Consider the following 21,759-nt stretch of genomic DNA (forward strand, 5'->3'; position numbering starts at 1 on the left):
ATAGGTTCTGTCAGGTCATAGAGAAAGCTGTAATAAGAACATCACTTCCGAGACTCAGCTTGCTAACCTGTGACACCTTCCCAGGTAGTCGCAAACAGCCACTCACACCCACAGTCTATGCGCGAACCGGAGACAAAGAGGCGAGAGGGGTTCTCTGCATGCAATTCCAAGGCATTTAATGAAACCAACACACTCGAAGGAAGCAGGGACAGAGAACCAAGAACAAAACGTGTGCGTGGTTTTGTCCCAAAGGGTCCCAGGGGTGGGCAAAGCATCAGAAGCCAATGGTCTCAGGGCTAGGGGGCAGAGGCAAGGATGAGTGACATAGCAGGAGCCAGTGGGTGAAGAGATGGGTGGGGGGAGAGAGTCAGTGACCAGTGGAATCTTGGTAAAGGGAGAACTTTCTAGCACAGAGGTTTACGGAGACACCACTTTCAAAGCAGCATGCGGGGTGTAAAGTGGACTTTGCCACCGCAGCATCTGAGAAACCACCTAATGGTCTAGCTTAAACAAGTGCTGCCACTTGGGATCAAGAGGAATTTTCTTTCTAAGTGGCCAGTCTGATGGGACTTCTCAAAAAGCATCAAACCGTGAATTTCTGTGTATGTTACTTTGAAATGATCTTTTGTATAGTGCCTTAGTAGCTGGAGCGTTCACTAAGCAAGCACTGCTTCAATTCCATTGCTGTGTCATCTTGCAGATCCTTAAACCTCTATCCGCACTTTTCAGAACAATTTCTTAGTGGTGGACACTGGAGGGTGTCTTTGCTGTAAGTTCTTGTGTTACTGCATCCCCCTGCACTTTTGCCAAACAGTGCTGGTAGCAGGATACAAGCAGAAGAGGGGGCAGAATAGAAGGGCACGTCTTCCTGTGTCCTTGGGAAGTGCACTATTCTGCCCTGCAGTTCCTGTCCCCTTTTTTGAGATAGCCCTCAGTTTTAGTGTGCAGCCCTTTGGGTTTGTGTTTAAATATCTAACACAGGTTTTGGAATCAAACAGCAAAAGATTAAAACCTACAACTGTGTAGTAGTGTAAAACTATAGTCTGAAGTATGCTTTAAGTTGTGCAGCCTGAGTAGGAACTACTGTCATAAAATGGTGTTCTAGTTTTCTCTGTATATTGGAAAGAGAAATTTTCTGAAGGAAGAAACCTTTGTTAGGTCTTGATATTATATTTCTTGAATAACTTCAATTGTTGGCAAATACTGTGATAAATATTAGATCATAGGAATTAAAACCTCACTATGCAGTGATGTGTTCTTAATGCTAATACTCTGTGTTAACTATATGGCTTTTACTAAATAAAGCAGTTGATTTTAAAAATAAACATAATTCAACATTGTAGCTTTTGACCTCTCTGTGATTGTGTCAAAATATGTGTTATGTTATCTGCCGATGGACTTGATGCTTGTTCACTGTGAGACTGTGCATTGGCTACAAAGGTGTCTTCTACCTTTTCTCTTTTTTTCTGTTTTCCCAATTTTTACAATTCATGGTATGAATTGTAAAATGAACCAATGAACTGAATTTTTCTTTAAAGACTGAAGAGTGAAATTTGCTCCAGTTCAAGAGAACATAGATCTTGGGATCTAAATAATTGTTCTGTTTTAAATCCTTACCACTTCATTGGTGGGTAAATTTCACTGGTAATTTGAGAGGGGATTTACAGTCTTATTCAGGAAAGAATACTTACTGAAGTCAGAGGGACTTCGTGCTTCATTGCTTTCCTGAATATATTGAGAGAGACTTCAGCATATGCTCAAATGTTTTCTTGAACTGGGAATTTAAAAGGGTTTATAAAATTAAAAGGCAGTATCATTGTAGACATTATAAAAAATAGTCAGATTAGTGTTGTTATTATGTAGAGATTTTATTCAGCAATATCACACATCACCATAAAATTTACTTCTTCAAATAGCCCCCTTACAGTCATTATAGTAATTGCATAGAAATATAGTCACTGTCGTTCTCGAAACACTGACTATTTTAATTTCACTATTTCACACAGCTACTGGCTCAGACATGCACAACTGGGTTTTTTGCCTATCTCACTTCTTCCATGAACATCCTAACTTTATATAGGGTCATTTGTGGTAGAAGTAAATTAATTCTTGGTCCCACTGGTAGTAAGGTTATACTTTGCGTAAGAAAGTTTATTGACAATATTTAATGTTTATGTAGTTCTTTCTACATGAACTCATTCTGAATTAAATATATGTATATGATTTTAAAACACCAGCAGGAATTTAATATATATAGCCATAATGTTGATGAGGAGATGTTAAGATTTTTCAGTGTCATGGCTTCTTCATGTTACAGGGATGACTTTGTTAGACACTGTGCACCAACAAATCAATAGCTGCTATTACTCACTAGCTGAAATTAAAAAATACTAAATCAAGTAGTAACAGCAGTACTAAATAGCTTTTCATTATTAAATCCATGCAACTTCTATATCAACATTTTAAGTGTTACCATTATTCATTTTTAACTAGAAAAATTAAAACTTGATATAGTTAGGTAAATTCCTAGGCCTAAAATGTAAGGCTTCATAGAATATCTCAAAAATATTAAAAATCAAGAGTTCTATAGAAAGAAAACCCATGCATCTTAAATAGTCAACATAGCCTCTGGAAATAAGTCAGATCATTACCTTTCAATGATACAAACAATAAGCAAATCCTTTTTAATAGTGTCTGGTCATGCGTTTTCTGCAGTTTGGGATGCATTGCTTTAGAAATTGCCATATCTCTTCTGACAGGGGTGCATGGCATACAGTGGGAATATATAACCTAGTTAGAAATTGGAAATTAGGTCTACTACTGAGTTTAATTTTTGTCATGCAAGTGTTCCCTGGATTTAGCACTGGGAATTTTTCTCACCTTCACTCAACTCCTCATATATGATAAAAACCATCTTAGGAAGTTGTTGCATTATTGTTTTGAAATTTTTGAAAAATATTTTTATATTTAATCAAAATTAGTATTCCCTCAAAAATAAGTTTCTTGATCGCTTTGTAGAGGTTGGGTCCACTTACGTCTTTTCACATACTAGGGAAAATCATAGAATCTTAGAATATGCTGAGTTGGAAGGGACCCATAAAAAATATCAAGTCCAACTCCTGGCCCTGTGCAAGACACCCCAAGAGTCACACCATGTGCCTCAGGGTGTTGTTCAAACCATTCTTGAACTCTGTCAGTTATAGTGCTGTGACCACTTCCCTGGGGAAAGTGTTCCATCCAGTCTTCAACCACATTGGAATATTTTATAAGTGATGGGATCATTATGGAAATCAGTAATCAATTGGCATTTGTATGTAATAACCCTAGTAAAATTTCTTTTTGGAAGGTCCAGGCAGTAAGAAGGTGGGATTAATAATTAGTACTTTTTTCAGTGACCTGATGTTACTTAATCTGTTGAAAAACCGTGATACCACTTTAGTGCCATTATTCAACATTCAATGAACCAAGTTCTCTCCAGTTCTCTCTTTTTGGCATTTTAATACACCTTTGTTGCTGCCTGTTCTGAGCTCCCCTCCCCCTCCCAAAGACACCTGCTCCTGCCCATGTGCTCCGAGCTCCTTTGTTCCAAGTGCGGGCAAAACCAAATGTAACTCAGACTCTTTAGCAGTGTCTGATTGGCCGGTCACCCCGGGTCCGCCCCCAGTCCTCCCCTTTCCTCTTCTCCTAATAAAAGATGGCTGAGGGGAGGCTCCACGTCTCTCTCAGCTCAGCTACTTTCCTGTGAACATCTCTGGTTGTCTGTCTCATTGGAAAGTTTCTAACTGCAGGGAATTGAGCGAGCAGGGAGCTATATTTCTCCCTCTTTGCTTCTGCTGGTGGTATTTGCTTTGCAGCTGATACAGGTACCGATTTTAGAGCTACTAAAGTGCTAGATAGCCCGTGCTACCTCTCAAGGCTGCTCGAGGCTTTCTAAGGCATTGAAATACAAGCGCTAGCCGGTATAAAGCTGAAAAGATACCTTCCACACACCTTGACCCGCAGTAGGGAGGGGTGGGGGAGAAAGAACATAAAACAATCAAACAAAACAAAACAACCCCCACCTTTTCCTCATTTGTGGACTAACATATCAGTAATTTAAGGTATTTAATATAACTATATGAAAATATGGAAGAAACTGCAAAAAGAGAAGAATTCTGAAAGTTTTTCAAATAATTTCAAATTCTTAAGAGAGCTTCATTGTTTGCAAGAACTAGTCCTTAGCTTTTTAATCTTGAGTCATTTTTACCATGCATACAACACATCATGGTTCTGGGAAAAAAATCCAAAGTTACTTCCTCTGATCAACCTAGCTCTAAGTTTTCCTTGTAAATCAGAAACTGCTGTAACTGAAAAAATGCATATTTAGTTTATATTTACATATTCCCTCTTGTGTTTGAAAGTAACCTTGAAATATTTCTAGAGTTATTGCTGCCAGAAATAGTCAAAACTTTTTTTGTCAATGATAGTGCCTGATGGGCAACTTATTGGCAATATGTATACAATAAATGTAAGGGAGTTTTCTTCCAAGTAAGCAAACAGGATTGCTGTTTATATATCTATCCATTTCTTTATCTACAAATTATATCATGATTGACAACTGACTTGTTCAATGTGTTAATGAATTGACTGCAGTGGTAAAAGTCATTACTGCTTAGTTGGTGTAATATACTACCAATAATGTCCATATTATGTCCATAATGTCCACATAATGTCCACTTGTGCAGATAAATTCATTTTTTGTGAATGTGCATGAGACAAGCAAGACATCTTCATTCACACTGTCCTCATATTAGCTCTATAAAGTTTTGAGCTAAACATTTGTTTGGCAATGAGGAAGAGGGAAGATACATTAATATGCCAGTATCTCTAACTGTTGGTAGAATTTCACTCATATTTGTAAAACTGTAGAAATTCTAACTGTATTTAGAAATTCTAACTGTACTGACTCTTACAGACAAACTGTTTGACTCCCTGTGTTTCAAGTGTTGAGTTTCATTTCATAAACATATCTCCCTGTAACAATTGTCACATTACTTTTGGCTATTACCTTTTTTTGTAAAAATTATCAATTTTCCATTCGTGAACATGAGCTGTTCTTGTGTACTACTAAAATCATTTGTCAGTAGGAGTAGATTTCCCATTGTACCTCCTCTTTCTGTGTGGAAGAATGGCAGTATGACATGCTGTACATGGTGAATGAGGACAAAAGGTAAATGAATCTTGCAAGGCATACTTCCTTTTAAACAGTTCAATAATTGTTCATTTGTTATGTAAAGTGAGGACGAAGAATGTAAAATAGCAGTAAAACTTTCAACTGAAAGCTAGAAAAAGACAATAAAGTGATTAAAATTCCCATTTTCTTCACCTAACCTTATTTCCCAGAATGGCTTTGTTAATGACTAGAAAGTAAGCAAAATGGGATCGATAACTCATCTGCTCTTTGTTGTAATCATTACCTAGTACTTTTCTCTTTTAATCTTTCATCTCTCTTTAGTCTTTATTATGCATGTCAAAATCTAGTCACTTTCTGGACAATATGCTTCTTACACTCCAAAATACACTTCACTGGTATAAATATTGCTGATTTCAACTGAAATGTGTTCCAGCTTAAAGTTTTCATCCTATGAGAAGAGGTTTGAGGAAGAAAGAGGTTTGAGAAAAAGGCCACAGTAGACTACTTACAGCATCTTACAGGTTTAACGGAGCAATATATTAACAAGTGAAAGCAATGTAGACTCTTGGAAGAATGATTCAGGGCAGTTTACTCCCTCAGCTTCTCTCACAAATGGTATCCACTTATTCTTATCTTAAAAGGGGACTTTATAAGTTAAAGTTGGTAACTTCTCCACTTATTTATTCTCTGTTCCTGAGTAAAAAGAAATATTTTTTTCTAAAAGCAGAGAGCAGCTGTATTTTCCTGCACTTCCTGCACTGTGGATTCATCTATCCACATCTGTTGAAACAATAGGGAATACATACCTGTAGGTTTCTGCTTTGGCTCTGACTATTCTGAACTGTGTGACTTCTACATAAGAGAGGAAAAGGGTGAATTTTCTATGGAGGATGAGGATGCAGGACAGTTTCTCTGGCTGAATTCAGGACAGAATTCTTGCATATCATTGCAAGTCATCTTTCTATGAAAAAATTGCTGCTTAAAAATTTTAAAATATGAAATATATCAGAACTGGGAACTTCCCATCAAAGAGACTCATCTTTTCAACCTAAATGATTCTATGATTCCGTGTTACAGATGAAGTTTTTGGCATGCAGTATAAGTTAATTAAATTTGTTGTGATGTTTCTGTGTTTATTTGCACACATACAAATAAATACATACTATACTGAAAAATGTGCATTGACAACCCCTGTGCTATTTTAAACATTAAAGACCCTAAAATTTCAGTTACTGAATCAAATATTCTGTCATCATATTGTTAGTCCTCTGTAGCAACCAGCATGAAGTAGGAACTATTGTGTTTCAAGGCAAAGTTGACATTTTTTCCTGAAGAATTGCTTTAAGTTAACAGCATAATGCTGTGATTCAGTGTGAAAGCATCCCAATATATAGTTATACACATGCATGTAACTAAATGTGTTGAGTAGGTTATTGACAGACATAATTAAAAAATAGCAATGCTTCATAAATTATTTACAAGGCTTTCTCTCAAGCAGCAGCATGACAGAAGGGTTACCTGTGTATTATCCAGCTGCACAGCAGAAAAGGGAACAGATATGTGCTAGTATAAAATGTTTGCCTAATGTCTCACTGTGTAGCAGCTCTCTGAATGTGGCTCCCTGTGAGTGGGGTCTTTGCACAGTATGAACTCAAAGAGAGGCATGGTGCAATCTTCTGTCATTGTAAGCCCAAACTAAATCAGCCCTTGAAGAGTTTTGAAGTTATAAAGCCAGAACAGGAAATGGTTATTCTCTGAAAAGACCTGATTCTTGCCTCTCATGTTATAAGCGGATTCAAACATTCCTCCTCCTCTATTTAATACACCATTTTGCTTAGTTGCTTTTACGCCTCCTTTCTGCCACTCCAGGGGGTGCCTGGAGTTCCCTCACTCTGCTATATGTTTGGGGTGTCTACAGCTGTACCGCAAAAAAGCTAAAGATGAACAAAAGCCGAAGGGGTAACTATGGGAGAGTACAGGAAGGCTAAAAGTATTCACAGCTGTATAGGTGCTTTGCACATTCTATGTCCAAAATGCAAGCTGCCCTTTGGCAAAACCTCATCTTGTGCTTATCTAAGATTTAAGGCTTAAAATAGGTTCTTTTCCTCTGTGTCTGTGATGAAGATTAGGTCTCTCATCCATGCTGGAGCGCTTCAGCTAAATTTAACTCTGGCTGTTGGAAAGACTTGCTCGTAGGATCATGGCACAGATGTGGAAACTACTGCTGTTGTTTTGATTGAGGATTTATAAGACAACTTTGCATAAAGAAAATATATATTTATTTTTTTAAATACATACATGCTGGGGGGGGATGATTCCAGATCTGAAAGAAGGAGTTACATAGCTGAATAATTTCAAGGAACAAGTTCTCCAACAGCACAGATCAAAGTCAGTACTAATAGAGGAGGACAATGCCCCCCCCCCCCCTTAACTGTATGTGTGGCTAGAAACACAACAGACAAGCAGATAGCAAGCTTTACATCTTGGTTTCTTCTCAAACAAATGTAATTGCAGTAAATGGCTAAGCGGTTGTATTCTGGTATGTGGAAGCTCTGTGGTGTTGCTTATATTTGTTAATGGGTTTTGGTCATAAATTTATTTCAAGGTGTCTGTCTGTATTTCTTTTCCAGGTACAGGTCCTTCGCAACGCAGGGGAAGAAGTGACCCTAACTGTGTCCTTTCTGAAAAGAGCACCTGCTTTTCTCAAACTGCCACTGAATGAAGATTGTGCATGTAAGCCTTTATTACTTGGCCAAAAGAGCCCTCAATTCGATACCCATGAACACTTGCAGGTTCCGAAACTATGTGCATTGAGGGTGATTGACAGCAGTTTTACAATCAGCATTACTGCCTGAATATGAGTTTCTCCTATTGCCATGGCTTTTGTTAACATTGACCTCAAGAGAAAAATTGCTGTCTTTGGTTGAAAAACAGATAACCAGGCATTTGGCTGGTGTAAATCAGTAAAGTTGCAGGTAAAACAGTAGAATTACATTAATTTGCAATAGCTCACATCCTGCTGCAGAGTATTTAAAATCAGTTTTTCAGGCAGCATTGAATAGTATTTTAGTCTCAGGGAGTTTTTTCTTGTGAATGTGAAACTTAGACTGTGTGTGTATATTTAGAGGACTTAACTTTGCTGTTTAAAATTCAGAGGCTTTGGTGGAGATGTCTGTCTACCTAAGAATAAATTACTCTGGAATGATAAGTATTTTGTTTTAGTCCAAACTGAGTTTTAGTCAACTAGCCCCATGAGAGTCATATGGAGACAGCTGTCTTCCTTTAATTATATTAAATTGTAAGTGTGGATGCATAATTAGAGACAATTGCAGCATATCTAAGCATATTTATATATCAGCCTTTGCCTTTTGCCACCTCTGCTTTACTTCTGCTTTTTGCTCTCTAAGAGAGTGAAATAAATTGCTCAAATTTTAAGCAACAGAACAATAAATATTTAATTTCAATACTTCTAGCCTTTCATTTTAAGTTAGCAGGAATTAAATAAACTAAAAAATGAAAAAGCATTTTATACAAACATTTGATGGAAGACTGTCTTTTTCTTTTGTCTATGTATTAAACTTAAGTGCAACAAGAAAAAAATTGGAACACTGTATTCTTAAATAAAAATGTGTCCCAGTACCTTTTTCCCTTTTATGATAGGCTGTGGGACCACAGAGTAGCCTGAGTGATGCACAGCAATATGCATTTGCATGGATCCTATCATGTCACTTTTGAGGTGTAGCACTGTAATTTCCTAAACCATTACAAGAACATTTAGAACTGTAAACTCCACTGAGAGTAACAAAAGGGTTATCTGACAAGTTCCTTCAAGCAAAAACCAAGAGAGAAGGTACACACTTCCCTTTTATTGTAAAATTTGAAAAAAACTTCGTGGGATTTTTTCTTAACAGGCAGACATTAACGTTTTTTAAACAAAGCCTCAGAGAAGGTTTTCTTGAGCTCCCATTTAGCTTACAAAGGCATTCCACTCAAGCCAGAAGACAGATACTGAATGGAGAAAGTAAATGAATGTTATATATGATTGAAGTTATTTGGGGGTGAGGAGAATGCATACATACATATACAAATTTGAATTACATCATCATAGATTAACAAAGAATTTTTTTGTGAATTTGTATTTGTATTAGGTGCCCCCAGTGACCAAAGCAGTGGCACATCCTCTCCCCTCTGTGACAGTGGTTTACATCTCAACTACCACCCCAACAACACGGTAAGAGCTTGAATCTCCTTGATGGAAGAATAATTACGCTATAATAGCTAAGTGGAAGTACTAATAGAAGACAGCAGCAGGGGAGGAGCTCTAGTTAACACTGGAGACAGACAGTTCTGTAGAGGGAAAAAAGGGCAGCCAGAAATTATAGCTGGAAGTTAAACTGTGACAAATTATTACAGCTGAGATTGTGCCTTGATATGTATGATTACTGTTTACTTTAGCAGTAGGAATTTCACAAAAATTTTTTTCTTCTACGTTATTTTCTCTGCATAGGAATTTAAATTCTTAAGTGAAAATATATCTATTTATAAAAAAGGAAGAAAAATTTGTAAGAATATTTTTCCATGACTTATATTTTATGCATTATCTAAAACTTTTGTCAAAAGATGTTTAGGTGCATGTTTTTGCCTATTTTTACTTCTAGTAATTTGTACACTTAAAATTTTACTTGAAGTGGGATAGCATTATGGAGCGGAGTGTCTCTGGGATAAAATGCTACAGATATCTGATCAGATATTTACTAAAAGATGCCTTTGAAGTGCAACAAGTGACTTTAAAATATTTTCTTAGCCAGAAAATGCAAAATTTCCTTTATTTTATGTAGTTCTAAAAGCTGTTTTACAGAAGATTTGGCTATGTGATAGATGAAGATATAAAAAAAGCATGGAATAAGTAAACCAGTATAGATCATAATTATTTAAAAAATATTAAAAAACCTGAAATGTAAGCCTTGTTGAGGAACCATTTTTAATTTCCACCTTGTTTTATTGTATTTTCATATTTTACTACTAAAAGTTTTAAATAGTAGCCCAGAGATTTAAATATTGATAGCACAGATTTAAACCTTATTATAATCTGGAAAACCTTGAGGAATTCTACAAGTTTTAGGAGCTGGAATTTATAAATAGGTAACACCAATAAAATTTATATAAAATAACAATAAAAATATATGTAACTAGTGCAGCAATAACAAAACCAGTCGTGTCTCAGCAGTCTATATAGGTATGCATGTATGTAAGAAGACGATGGCAGTAGATCCTAAACTGATTTATTCTGCTAGCCAGTACAATTCTAACTTTGTTTTCATGACAAAAAACTTGCTTCCAATTGTGAATTCTTTTTCTGTAGGTGTCAAAGCATATCTAGATTAGCTATAATTTCTATTTGAGCTGATAATAATTTACTGAAACCAAATATTTTTCTTTCTGTGTAAGTAATATAATCTGATATCACGAGTCTATAATTCACCCTAAATTAAATTCTTCTAATAAGGTCCAAGATGTGGTTTTATGTCAGATGTCCCCTTGTCATGGGAACAGGGTTCTCTGTAAAACCAAAGACATCTGTATGAATTCCTAAATTATGTACAACTCTTACCCCACAGTTCTTTCTTTTTCTCAGAATATTTTCTAGAAGAAATTGTGACAGCTAGATAAACACATGATCAGTGAGCAACTGGCTCATGCATTGGACACAAAGGCTTAGAGTGAACAGAGCAACATTAGGCTGGTGACTTGTTGCTAGTGGGGTTCTGCAGGGCCATATCTTAGGCCCAGGGCTCAGCAACATTGTGATCAATGACTTGGGTTCAGGACTCAAAGGGATACAAACCAAGTTTGCAGATGATATGAAATTGGGAGGAACTGTTGACTGCTTTGAAGGCAGAGAGGCCCTGCAGAGAGACTTTGACAAATTTAGTGGGCTGGGCACCCACCAACCGTATGAAGGGCAACCATAACAAGGGCAAGAGCTGGATTCTGCACCTGCGAAGGGAAAACTCTGGATGTACAGACTGGAGAACAGGAGGCTAGAAAGCAGTGTTGTGGAAAGGGACCTGGGGGTCCTGGTCAATGGCACATTGATTATGGCAGCCAGGAGGGCCAACTGTCTCCTGGGGTGCATCAAGCACAGCATCGCCAGCCAGGCAAGGGAGGGAATTCTCCTGCTCTACTCTTCTCTGCTCTGCTCTGCTCTGGGTGGCCTCACCTCGAGCGCTGGGGGCAGTTTCAGGCATCTCAGTATAAGAAGGATGTAAAGCTCTTAGAGGGCGTCCAAAGGAGGTGAGCAAAGATGGTGAAGGGTCTGGAGGCCTTATGAGGAGTGGTTGAGGGCACTTGGTCTGTTCAGCCTGGAGAAGAGGAGACTGAAGGGAGACCTCATCGGAGTCTACAACTTCCTCGTGAGAGGAAGAGGGACTGATCTCTCAGATACTGATCTCTCCTCTGTGGTGACCAGTGACAGTCACCAAGGAAATGGCCTGAAGTTGTGTCAAGGGAGGTTTAGGTTGGATATCAGAAAAAGGTTCTTCGCTCAGAGGGTGGTTGAGCACTGGAACAGGCTCCCCAAGAAAGTGATCACAGCACCAAGGCTGACAGAGCTCAAGAAGAGTCTGAACAATGCTTTCAGGCACATTGTGGGATTGCTGGGGATGTCAAGGGCGGGGCCTTGACATCCATGATCCTTGTGGGTCCCTTCCAGCTTAGAAATTCTATGATTCTGTGACTTACAGCCATAGTCTTGTTTCTTAATTTATAATCTTTTTGATTTACGTGAAGGAGAATTTTGACTCAGAATTTGGGGTAGACAAGACTGTTTTTGGTCTTTTGTCAACAGTTCAAAGAGTTATGCAGGCAGGCTAAAGGTAGCATTAACATTTTTGTTGCAATAATATCTAGGCCTGCGGTTTGTATCTGAATTTTTATTGCATTTCATTTTTCCCCCAAGTTTAATCTCAGGTGAAGAAAGGTCCCCAAAAGCAGACAGAAAACATTAAAAATTCAAGGTGTTCAAAACAACATCCTAGCATAGTCTTCCTAGCCAATAATTTATTTATTTTCATTTTTATTGAATCAATGGAATGTTTCACAGGAAATTCAATGTTTTAAAAAAGTGAACTGCCTGCAAAAAGCCTACTGCTCAGCTAATATGATATTTATATTGATATTTTGTTTCATATACATAAAAGATATATGAACATATATGTAAAAGTAAAGTTCAAATTGGTAAAGCTTTATAATTCCATAGATCTTACACAAAATTCACACTCTAGAGAAATAGGTGTACTTAATTTTTGCAATAGTTATATTATAGAAGATATCAGTAAGAAAAAATATGAAGTTTGAGACTAAAAAGAATGTAAATCAACAAGTATAATTTTACTGATATATTGATATACTGTCACTTGTTACTTGGGAGAAGAGGCTGGCCCCCGTCTGGCTACAGCCTCCTTTCAGGTGGTTGTGGAGAGCCTTCCTTTCTCCAGGCTAACCAACTGCAGCTCCCTCAGCTGCTCCTCACAGGGCTTGTACTCCAGACCCTTCCCTGGCTCTGTTGCCCTTTTCTGGACATGTCCCAGCATGTCAGTGTCCTTGGAGTGAGGGGCCCAAAACTGAACACAGCACACGAGGTGAGGCCTCATCAGTGCCAAATACAGGGGGACAATCACTGCCCTGGTCCTGCTGGCCACACTATTTCTGGTGCAGGCCAGGATGCCATTGGCTTTCTTGGCCACCTGGACACACGCTGGCTCATGTTCAGTCACAGTTGACCAGCACCCCCAAGTTCTTTCTCATTGGGCAGCTTTCCAGCCACTCTTGCCACAGCCTTTCCCTCATCCACTAGAACAGTCACCTGGTCATAAATGGAGATTAGGCTGGTCAAGCAGGACCTGCCTTACATACAGCTGTGCTGGCTGGGCCTGATTCCCTGGTTGTTCTGTGCATGGTGTGGGATGGCATCCAAGATGATGAATGCCATCTGATAGGCTGATAGGCCTGTGTTCCCCAGATACTCCTTATGGTCATTCTTGTAGATGGACATCATATTTGCCAGCTTCCAGTCAACTGAGACCTCTCTGGTCAGCCAGGACTGCTGGTAAATGATGGAAAGTGACTTGCTGAGCACATGTGCCAGCTCCCTCACTATCCTTCCGTGGATCCCATCTGGCCACATGTCTAACTGCTGCAGATCACTGACCATTTCCCTTTGGATTATGGGGGCTTCACTCTGTTCCCTATCCCTGTCTCCCAGCTCAGAGGTTTGCTACCAGGTGAATAACTGGTCTTACTATTAAAGACTATGATGAAGAAAGCATTAAATACTTCAGCCTTTTCCTCATTCTTTGTCACTATGAGAAGGCACTTTGAAGAATCATGCTCTTTCAGAAAAATAACATCATTGTCAGCACTATTTTTTAAAGTATTTTATAAAGGAAGAAAGAGGTATATTTAACTTTTTATAAGCATTTCTCATGCAAATCTATATTCTTTAAAACTACTGGTCAAATTAGACTGTAGATAATTAAATACTCATTCTTTCTAGATATGATCATAAACATAATAAAGTTCAGTTTTCATATAAGCAGTGTCTTCTCTAAGTAGGTCAAATTAAAATGTTCATCACAAGAGTGTAGTTTTGACAATTTTGACAATTTTCATCACATATTAAATCCCATTTCTAATTACCAGGGTTTGAGGTGATATTGTTAGAAAAGATATCAACAACTGAATTATGGTTGTATGGTAAATAATTTAGAGATTCTATTCAGAATCTTTCCAGTGCTCACTAAAACTGATGACAAGTGATTTGGGTAAAGTGGAAATATAAAGTCTCTGAAGTCTATCTCTTTCTTTCCAAATCTGCTGAGTACTTACAATGAAGTTCAAAACTGAGAAGGATCTTTTAATGTTTTTCAGGATACATTATCATGTTCCTCATGGCCAGCATCCCCAGGTCTTAGGTGGGAGAAAAGGTGGTGTGATCTTCGATTAATACCACTTCTTCATTCACGATTTTCCCAGTACCTTCCAGGATCAGATTTGTGCAGGTAAAGAGGTTTGAAGGTTGAAACTTGACTTCTTGGTTGACAAATGCATGCCCTAGGAAGTTGCCTTGTTGGAGAAATTGCATTATTATTTCCACTGCAGCTGCCAGAGACATGAAACATAGGAGCTTTCATAAAGGTCTGTCTAGGTCCACCTTGGCTCATGTTCTGCTCTGACATCAGCTGGGAACAGGTATGTGGGGAGATGATGGGTGATCTTCCTACTTGCATCTACTGCTCAGCACCTTTTGCAGTTTGAGATGAAACATATGTCATCATATAATAGCTGCTAATGCTCCTGTCTTCTTTCTAAGTTACTTGTTTTTATGTCTTTTTTATGCAATGCATTATGGCATTGAACTCTGCAATGTGATTATGTTTTTAAAATGTATTTCCTTCTGTTTGTGTTAAATACTTCATCTGATAACTACATTGGGTGAAATAATCTTGTTTGGGAGAAGCAAGGGCTGGCTGCCCCATGGGGAAGATAAGCCAAGAGAGAGGGTAGGAGTGAGGCTGGACAAGGTGTTGTCCACGCAGACAAAGATCCTATCCCGCTGCTCCCCATGGAACAGGCTTAGGGAAGGCTTAGGGACAGTCTTCAGAAGAGTCCATCATGGTCAGGTGGAGCTCAGTTTAGGATGGGAAATCAGCGTGCAGGTCCAAATCAGTGGGAGACATGTCCAGGCACAGGAGTAGCTGCAACCATACTCAGATGAGGACCATGAGCAAGAGCCTGAGCTGATAACCATCTCTTAGTTCTTGTATTTTTCTTCATGTTTATATCTACAGTAGGGATTTTTTTTTGTTTCCATATAACTAAGGTTATTTTTTCCCACGTTTTACTTTGCATGTGTTAACATTTAAATTCATTGCCAATTTGTCACAATCACTGGGATAGCTGTCCAAAGCTCACAGTCAGGTCTAACTTTATGGCATTGTGGTGGGTTGACTGTGGCTGGATGCCAAGTGTCAACCAAGCTTCTCTATCGCTCCCCTCCTCAACAGGATGAAGGGGAAGAAAATAAGATGGCAATAATCTGGTGAGTCAAAATAAAGGCAGTTTAATAAAACAAAAGCAAAGACCACACATGGAAGCTAAAAACCCAAAATATTTATTCTCTACTTCCCATCATCAGGTGATGTTCAGTCACATCCTGGGAAGTAGGGCTTTGGTACATGTAGTAGTTGCTCTGGAAGACAAGTGTCATAATTAATTAATACCCTCCCTCCTCTTCCTTTTTCCTAACTTTCATTGCTGAGCAGATGTCATATGGTATAGAATATCCCTTTAATCAGTTTGGGTCAGCTGTCCTGGCTATTTCCTCTCCCAAGATTTTGTTCCCCCAGCCTATTGGTGAGGAGGGAATGTTGGAGAGGCAGCTCTGTGACAACTCTGTTCAGCGGTAGCCAAAACACTGTTGTGTAGTCAAAATCTTTCTAGCTACCAATACAAGGCACAACTCTATGAGAGCTGCTGTGGGGAAAATTAAATTCATCTCAGAAAGACCAAATACAGACCTAGAGCTTGTCATTGTTTAATATAACATTATCCTAATAAATCAGAAGAAATTAGAAAGGAAGAAAAAATATTCTGTAATGACTACTGTTTGTAAAGCAATTAGATAGAAATGAAAATAGCTACAAAGTCTGATAAGGCAAATATATAAGATCATACTTGTTAAAAGTTTTAAACATCTAGGTATTGTATGGATTCATTAATCATCTGTATATATAAGAATGAAGTTCTCATACTGAAATACTTCTGAGAGCTCCAGTATGTAAAGGCATTAACTGGAGGAAAGATGTGTACAGGTACAGAGCATGTTACTCCATAATTTCTTCTTCTAATCAATCACCTAGGAGTAGATTTATGAAACCTCAGAAACTGGGGGAAGAGAAGTCTTTTTCAGTCTATTTGGAATTTTTACGGAGTTAATTTTATAGTTTCTTATTGCAGCCTGCTTCCTTCTCATTGGTATTCAGTAAATACTTGAAAGTTGCACAAAAGCTGTCCACCGCCTCAGCTGGTTCTTAGGACTGTTGATTCTCAGAATTACACTGCCTAGGTCTGCCAGCCATTTCTCCTATTCACAGAGCTGAAATTAATGCAGGTTAGGCAGTAGTTGTTGTGGATCATAGTGGAGCTAAAGCCAGCCTGCAGCTTTTGACCAGTAATAGCAGGATCATATTTACTTGGCTGCATGAACCTTGGTCTGTTGAGGAACAATGGCTGGGCCAGGAAGGTAAGGTGTAAACCAAAGGCTACGAAAGCTTATTGGCTGAACTGAACTGGAGCAGGATAAAGTCACCAGAGAGGCAGGAGGTGTTCCACTAAATTCTGTGAAAGCTTTCAGCTCCGTATTTAACAATGAAGCATAAAGGACCCAAAATCATAACAGTCAAATATGAGATCTATTCTACTGTGTACTTCAGATTAGGTATTGAATTAAATAGAGCTACTCACATGGAAAATTAGCACATATTCAGCTGTTCATAGATCATAGAGGGTTTTAAAATGCAGTCTTCTGCATCAATAAAAACAAGCTTAAAGTTCATATTATAGAACATAACAAAGAAAGTTTCTTAGGTAGTAACAATATTCCTGACATTTGAATTTCTAGAAAATAAATGTAAAAGTATGTTAATACAAAACAAAATGCCTGAATTCATACTCAAACCTTGAAAAACTACTCTGATAATTTTCTTCTTTGTCCTTCTATTCTAACATGAGGAAGTAAGAGTCTTAAAAAAACCAAAAATGCGGGATGCTTATGGGAGAGGAAGTGGGATTTTCTTAAAGCATAGAGCCAACATTTTATGTTGCTAGTTTATAAGACTGTTTTAAATTGCTGTAAACATTTTTAAATGTTACTCCCTCTCAGAATTTGTTATGAGAGAAAGGTAGATACTTTTAAAAGAGACTGCTATAAACAGCAACATAAAAGAAAGGATATTAAAAATAATACAAAGAAGCAACGTGAAAGGAAGGCTAATTCATTACATTTTCTGAAGTTAGTATGTACAAGGCTGTTTTCACTATGTAAAGTCTAATAACTTTTTATATTTCAGAGCTTGATATGGAAATATAACTTTCTCACATACGATATTAAACCTCATAATCATGTTCTGGCTTTTCCAGTGGAATGCTTGAGACACCTAAATTCTGGGGGGTACTCATACAGAATTCTGAAGGGTATTCATACAGAATTCTAGGAGACAGTGAGTTTAATCTTGCGGAACTCATTAATTTCAAATATAGCTTTTGAGTTCCAGAAGTCAGAGAACCTGAAATGTGTAGTTAAGTGTTTATCCAATGACAATTTTTTGTGTATTATAAAGTGATTAATCTACTATTTGTTCCATTTAGTACAAAACATGTATTTAATACTTATGTTTTCAGGTTCGCATGGTATTATGAACTTGGGCTGGTAGACTCATTCAAGAAAATACTGTTACAATATTCTAAGGCTATCTACTGCCAGGACACATCCACAAGTAATTCATTATGTAACCATGTATCATACTATCTGTGTTTATTGATACTTGGATAGTAACATTGTGGGTGAATGGTTTTGTACAGATCAAATTCCTAGGAGCAATAGGAACAGTCTGGTGCCCTAAATGCACCAGATTCACTGTGTGTGTAGTGTAAGTAAGGGAAATTCATGCATGAGGATTGAATCTGGAACCTACTGGGGGTTTTGTGCTTGTGTTAATGTCACATATTAATGGATTTCTTGGACCCCTGCTTTGATTTATGATAGACTGTGTAGAAATAAGGTGAGTCCTGAAGTCAGTGCTATTTTTCTTAAAAGAGATAGTCAACAAATTTGAGCCCATGTTATGGTCTTCATGTAAGGATTTAGAAATTTATTCTGGAAAATTTTGCTATTTATATTTATAACCACCTAAAATAAAGGATAGAATAAAAAAATTCTAGCAACATTACCTGAAGATTCTTTAAATAACTCTTCCTCAAAACTTGACTGGAATTATTTGAAAATGAGTCTCTGAAAGAAGTCTGTCTTGACTGGTATTTTTGGGGATTTCAAGAGAAATCACTACCTGTGTGAAAGACAACTAAACTGCTGGATTTAAATAAACCAGAAATCCCTGCAAGATGGTGTTAATATCACTATCCTGCAAAAGCTGGTTCTCATGCTAGAACTCTCAGAGCAAAAGCATGGCTCTAGCTCATTTTTATTCCTTCTCCTGACTGAAGAAACAGTTTGTTCTCGACGTGGGTGCAGTGAAGATAGATATTAGCCTTACATTCTATACAACTAGAATAAAATTTTAGGAGGTAAAAACCCCAAACAGCTTTTCAAAATTGATACCTGTCTTCAGATGTCAGATCTGTCATTAGTGACACTCAGTTTTACCCTGAAGATAACAGGCACTTTGCTTGAGCCATTCTCAAAGAATCTGAATGATGTACTTAATCTTAAACCATGAACTGATCATTAACAGTTGGGTTTGTAGAAGAATGTCAGCAGTGGAACTTGGTATTCTCTGTATGTTTAGTAATCTCCTACTCTGGGATATGGATTAGTATTGAGGTGTTTTGGTTTTGAAGAGAGACCTATGAGCCTTACAAGGGCTTTTAGCAAATGAGGCTATTTACTGAAGAAATTAGGTCTGTTACTGCTTTAGCATCTGAAAATTTTCTCTTTTTCTGTAATTGCTCAGTGCCTGGAAGTGGAAAATCAGTCTATAATGTGTGACGGATTTTTGTATATATGCCCAGATTGGTGCTGGGGTAGAGACAGAGGTGGGAGTGTATTTTGGTAATGATCCTATATTCAGAAATGCAATTGGAAAAATCATTAATGCTACCTATCAATTTTGAGTTCTCCAACTTTTCAGTCAGTAGTTTAAAAGAGAAACAAAATTCTATAAACATGAGCAGCCAATAAGGGCCATCCAGACAGGAATGCAACTGTGTTTAGAAACTCCAATATAAAAATGAAACAAAGGTGTTGAGAAAAAGATACTGGTATTCACTGAATTTCCCAAATTATTGCCCATGGTTTCCAATGCACACTTTCCTTCTCTGCAGCCTGCTGTATTAAAGTGTAAAGTCTTATACATGCATCAGCTCTTTCATTTGCTCGGCTTCTGAGGTTGTACAGCCTGATGTTGAAGGTTCTGTGGAGCTGGTCCATAGAATTTTTTTATAGCCTTATGGAAGCTTAGTATTGTCTGATTTGACCTTATAACATGATCATTTTAATATGTCAGGTATTTATAAAGCAGGAATTTTTAAATAGCATTTTATAAAACAGCATTTTAGCAGTGTTCAGTGGCTGACCTTCGTTGTAGTTGAAAGAAGAGCATTTCTACAAGTATTGTTAAGATGATATGCTAGAACAGATAAAATTTTCTTCTGACCTGATCTGTTATGATATGTCTGCAGGCAAAATGCATTCCAAGTAATTGCTGTGGATGGGGTTTGCAGTGGAATAATTCAGTGTCTCTCTGCTGAAGACTGTATTGACTGGCTACAAGCAATAGCAAGTAACATTTCCAACCTCACAAAGCACAATGTAAGTATGGATCCAAGTAAGCCAGAAGGTTTCCCAATCATGTTTGATTATAACTGTCATAAAAGCCTAATGGGTTCACACACAGAATTATCTGCGTATAAACAATGCTTGAGGCTGTCTGAGAGAAGTCAACTCAAGTTTGTCGTCAAATCAGACTCTGTGAGAAATCATTGAATGGGAAAATATCCTTCCCTACAGTCATACAGTTCACTTCATTGCTATCAAAGTTATTCGCTTCTTAGCAATACCAATTAGGATTAGAAGCAAAGACCAGACACACAGGAGGAAGCCAGGTGTGATGCGTGAACACATATAAAAACCAAAAATTCTGTACTCCCTTCATAGTTTGAGAAAGCACATCTCTACAGAAACTGGTATAACCAGATCTCAGTTAGATTTTAGGTCTGTCTAGGTATCGTTTAACACCATGGGAAAGGCAAGGTGCTTCTGTGGTGTAGATGTGGATGTTTGTTATCAGCAATGATTAAATGTATTTATGCTTCTTGAACTTCACTCTTATGGATCTGAGCTTGTGGGATAGATACCACTTTTTCTTGAAGCAGGAATAAATGTTATGTAAAAGATTTTCCAAACTAAGAAGTTTGATTGAGAGCTCTTCTGGACCTGCCTGGGATGTATTTACATTTTAAAATGAACATGTAATTCTCCCTGTATAGAAATCCGTATTGGATTCCCTGGTTTTCCTCCAAAATAGAGAACACATGGGGAACTCTATTATTTTGAATTGAGTTATAACAAGGAAGCCCTTGTGGATTTAATTTATATTCTCTCAGATTTCCTTAAATCTACTTTATCTTCTCAAATCTGTCCCTGAATTTGCTTTTGTTTCAAATATAGGGAACACATTGAAGGAAGTTGTATTTCTTGGAGATTTATAATCAAGATGCAAAACTATGTTCCATCTGGCAGCAATATGTAGAAGTCATTGTATTATAAAAACATGACAGACATGAATTCATCTGCCATCTGCAAGCTTCCATGCAGTACCAGAGAACTTTATGGCTATTTATTCATCCTTAAAGTGTTGTTGCTATGTAGAACCTTTCTTGTCTCACTAGGCATCCTGACAATTGAGGCTTCTGGGGTTTTTTTCTCTTGCCGTCTTTACTTCAGTCTGCTAATGGTTCTTGCTACTTAAATCAGTGTATTTGTTTGCTTGTAACAACAGACAGAGGCACCTAAATTTTACAGGTGTTTTTAAACACTTTAGCTCTGATGAGACTATAATTATGGTTACTTAGCGTAACTTGGATTTTGGCAATGCAATGTTATTATGTGATTTTTTTTTCCAAGTACATTTTATCATTCTACACTAATTTCCATAAATTACAGAAAGAATTTATCTGAAGTTTTATATATATAAAATATTTATAAAGTTTTATAAAAGGTAAATAGCCTAAATTATGCAACTATTATGCCAATCTTTGCACTTACGTTATCCCAAAGACATCCTGTGAAATAGCCGTGAGAGTTACGGCTATGATAATTATACATGAGTCTATTTTTAGAACTGTCCTATTTGTTCATAGCACTTATGAACTTATGGAAAATAATGACACTCTCTTTCCTGTAATATACTTTTCTTTTAAATTGTCAGTTGCCAGAAAGAATTAGTTATTTGACAGCATACGTGATAAGTGAATATAAGAAACATTAGGAATACAGAGGGGAAAAAAAACCAAACTGTTTCACAGATGAATGATTAGATGTGATTAGAGGTCCCTGTATTTTCTTTCTTTAAAAGATGGTTATTGACATGCACATACTGTTGATGTTAGCATTTTTTCCTCTGAGACAGGCATTTACTCACAGTCATTCTCCCTTACTGTGTCATCCAGAGGCAAAGAAACAAAGAGAGTAAAGGAATTTTTTATTAGTTCTTTGGATAAATTGACTGATTTTTAGTTTCAATTAACTTCTCATTTCTAGCTAGAGGTTACAGAAAATAGTTTGTTTCTTT

At 37.4% G+C, this 21,759-nt stretch overlaps 1 protein-coding gene across 6 annotated transcripts in view; it reads left to right on the top strand.

Annotated features, from left to right (window-relative positions):
* The window catches only part of SNTG1 (syntrophin gamma 1), a 334,795-nt gene that overhangs the window by 217,555 nt on the left and 95,481 nt on the right, over nt 1-21,759 (top strand). For all 6 annotated transcript variants that reach the window (XR_007199924.1, XM_048286500.1, XM_048286498.1 and 3 more), the window contains 4 exons: nt 7,804-7,906; nt 9,322-9,404; nt 14,102-14,232; nt 19,649-19,778. Coding sequence is in view for 5 of the 6 variants with exons in the window: in XM_048286500.1 (XP_048142457.1) it covers nt 7,804-7,906; nt 9,322-9,404; nt 14,102-14,232; nt 19,649-19,778 (447 nt within the window). In the remaining variant the exon portion in view is untranslated. The remainder of the gene's footprint in view (nt 1-7,803; nt 7,907-9,321; nt 9,405-14,101; nt 14,233-19,648; nt 19,779-21,759) is intronic.

Source organism: Corvus hawaiiensis, chromosome 26, assembly GCF_020740725.1.
Source record: "Corvus hawaiiensis isolate bCorHaw1 chromosome 26, bCorHaw1.pri.cur, whole genome shotgun sequence".
NCBI classification, from domain to species: domain Eukaryota; kingdom Metazoa; phylum Chordata; class Aves; order Passeriformes; family Corvidae; genus Corvus; species Corvus hawaiiensis.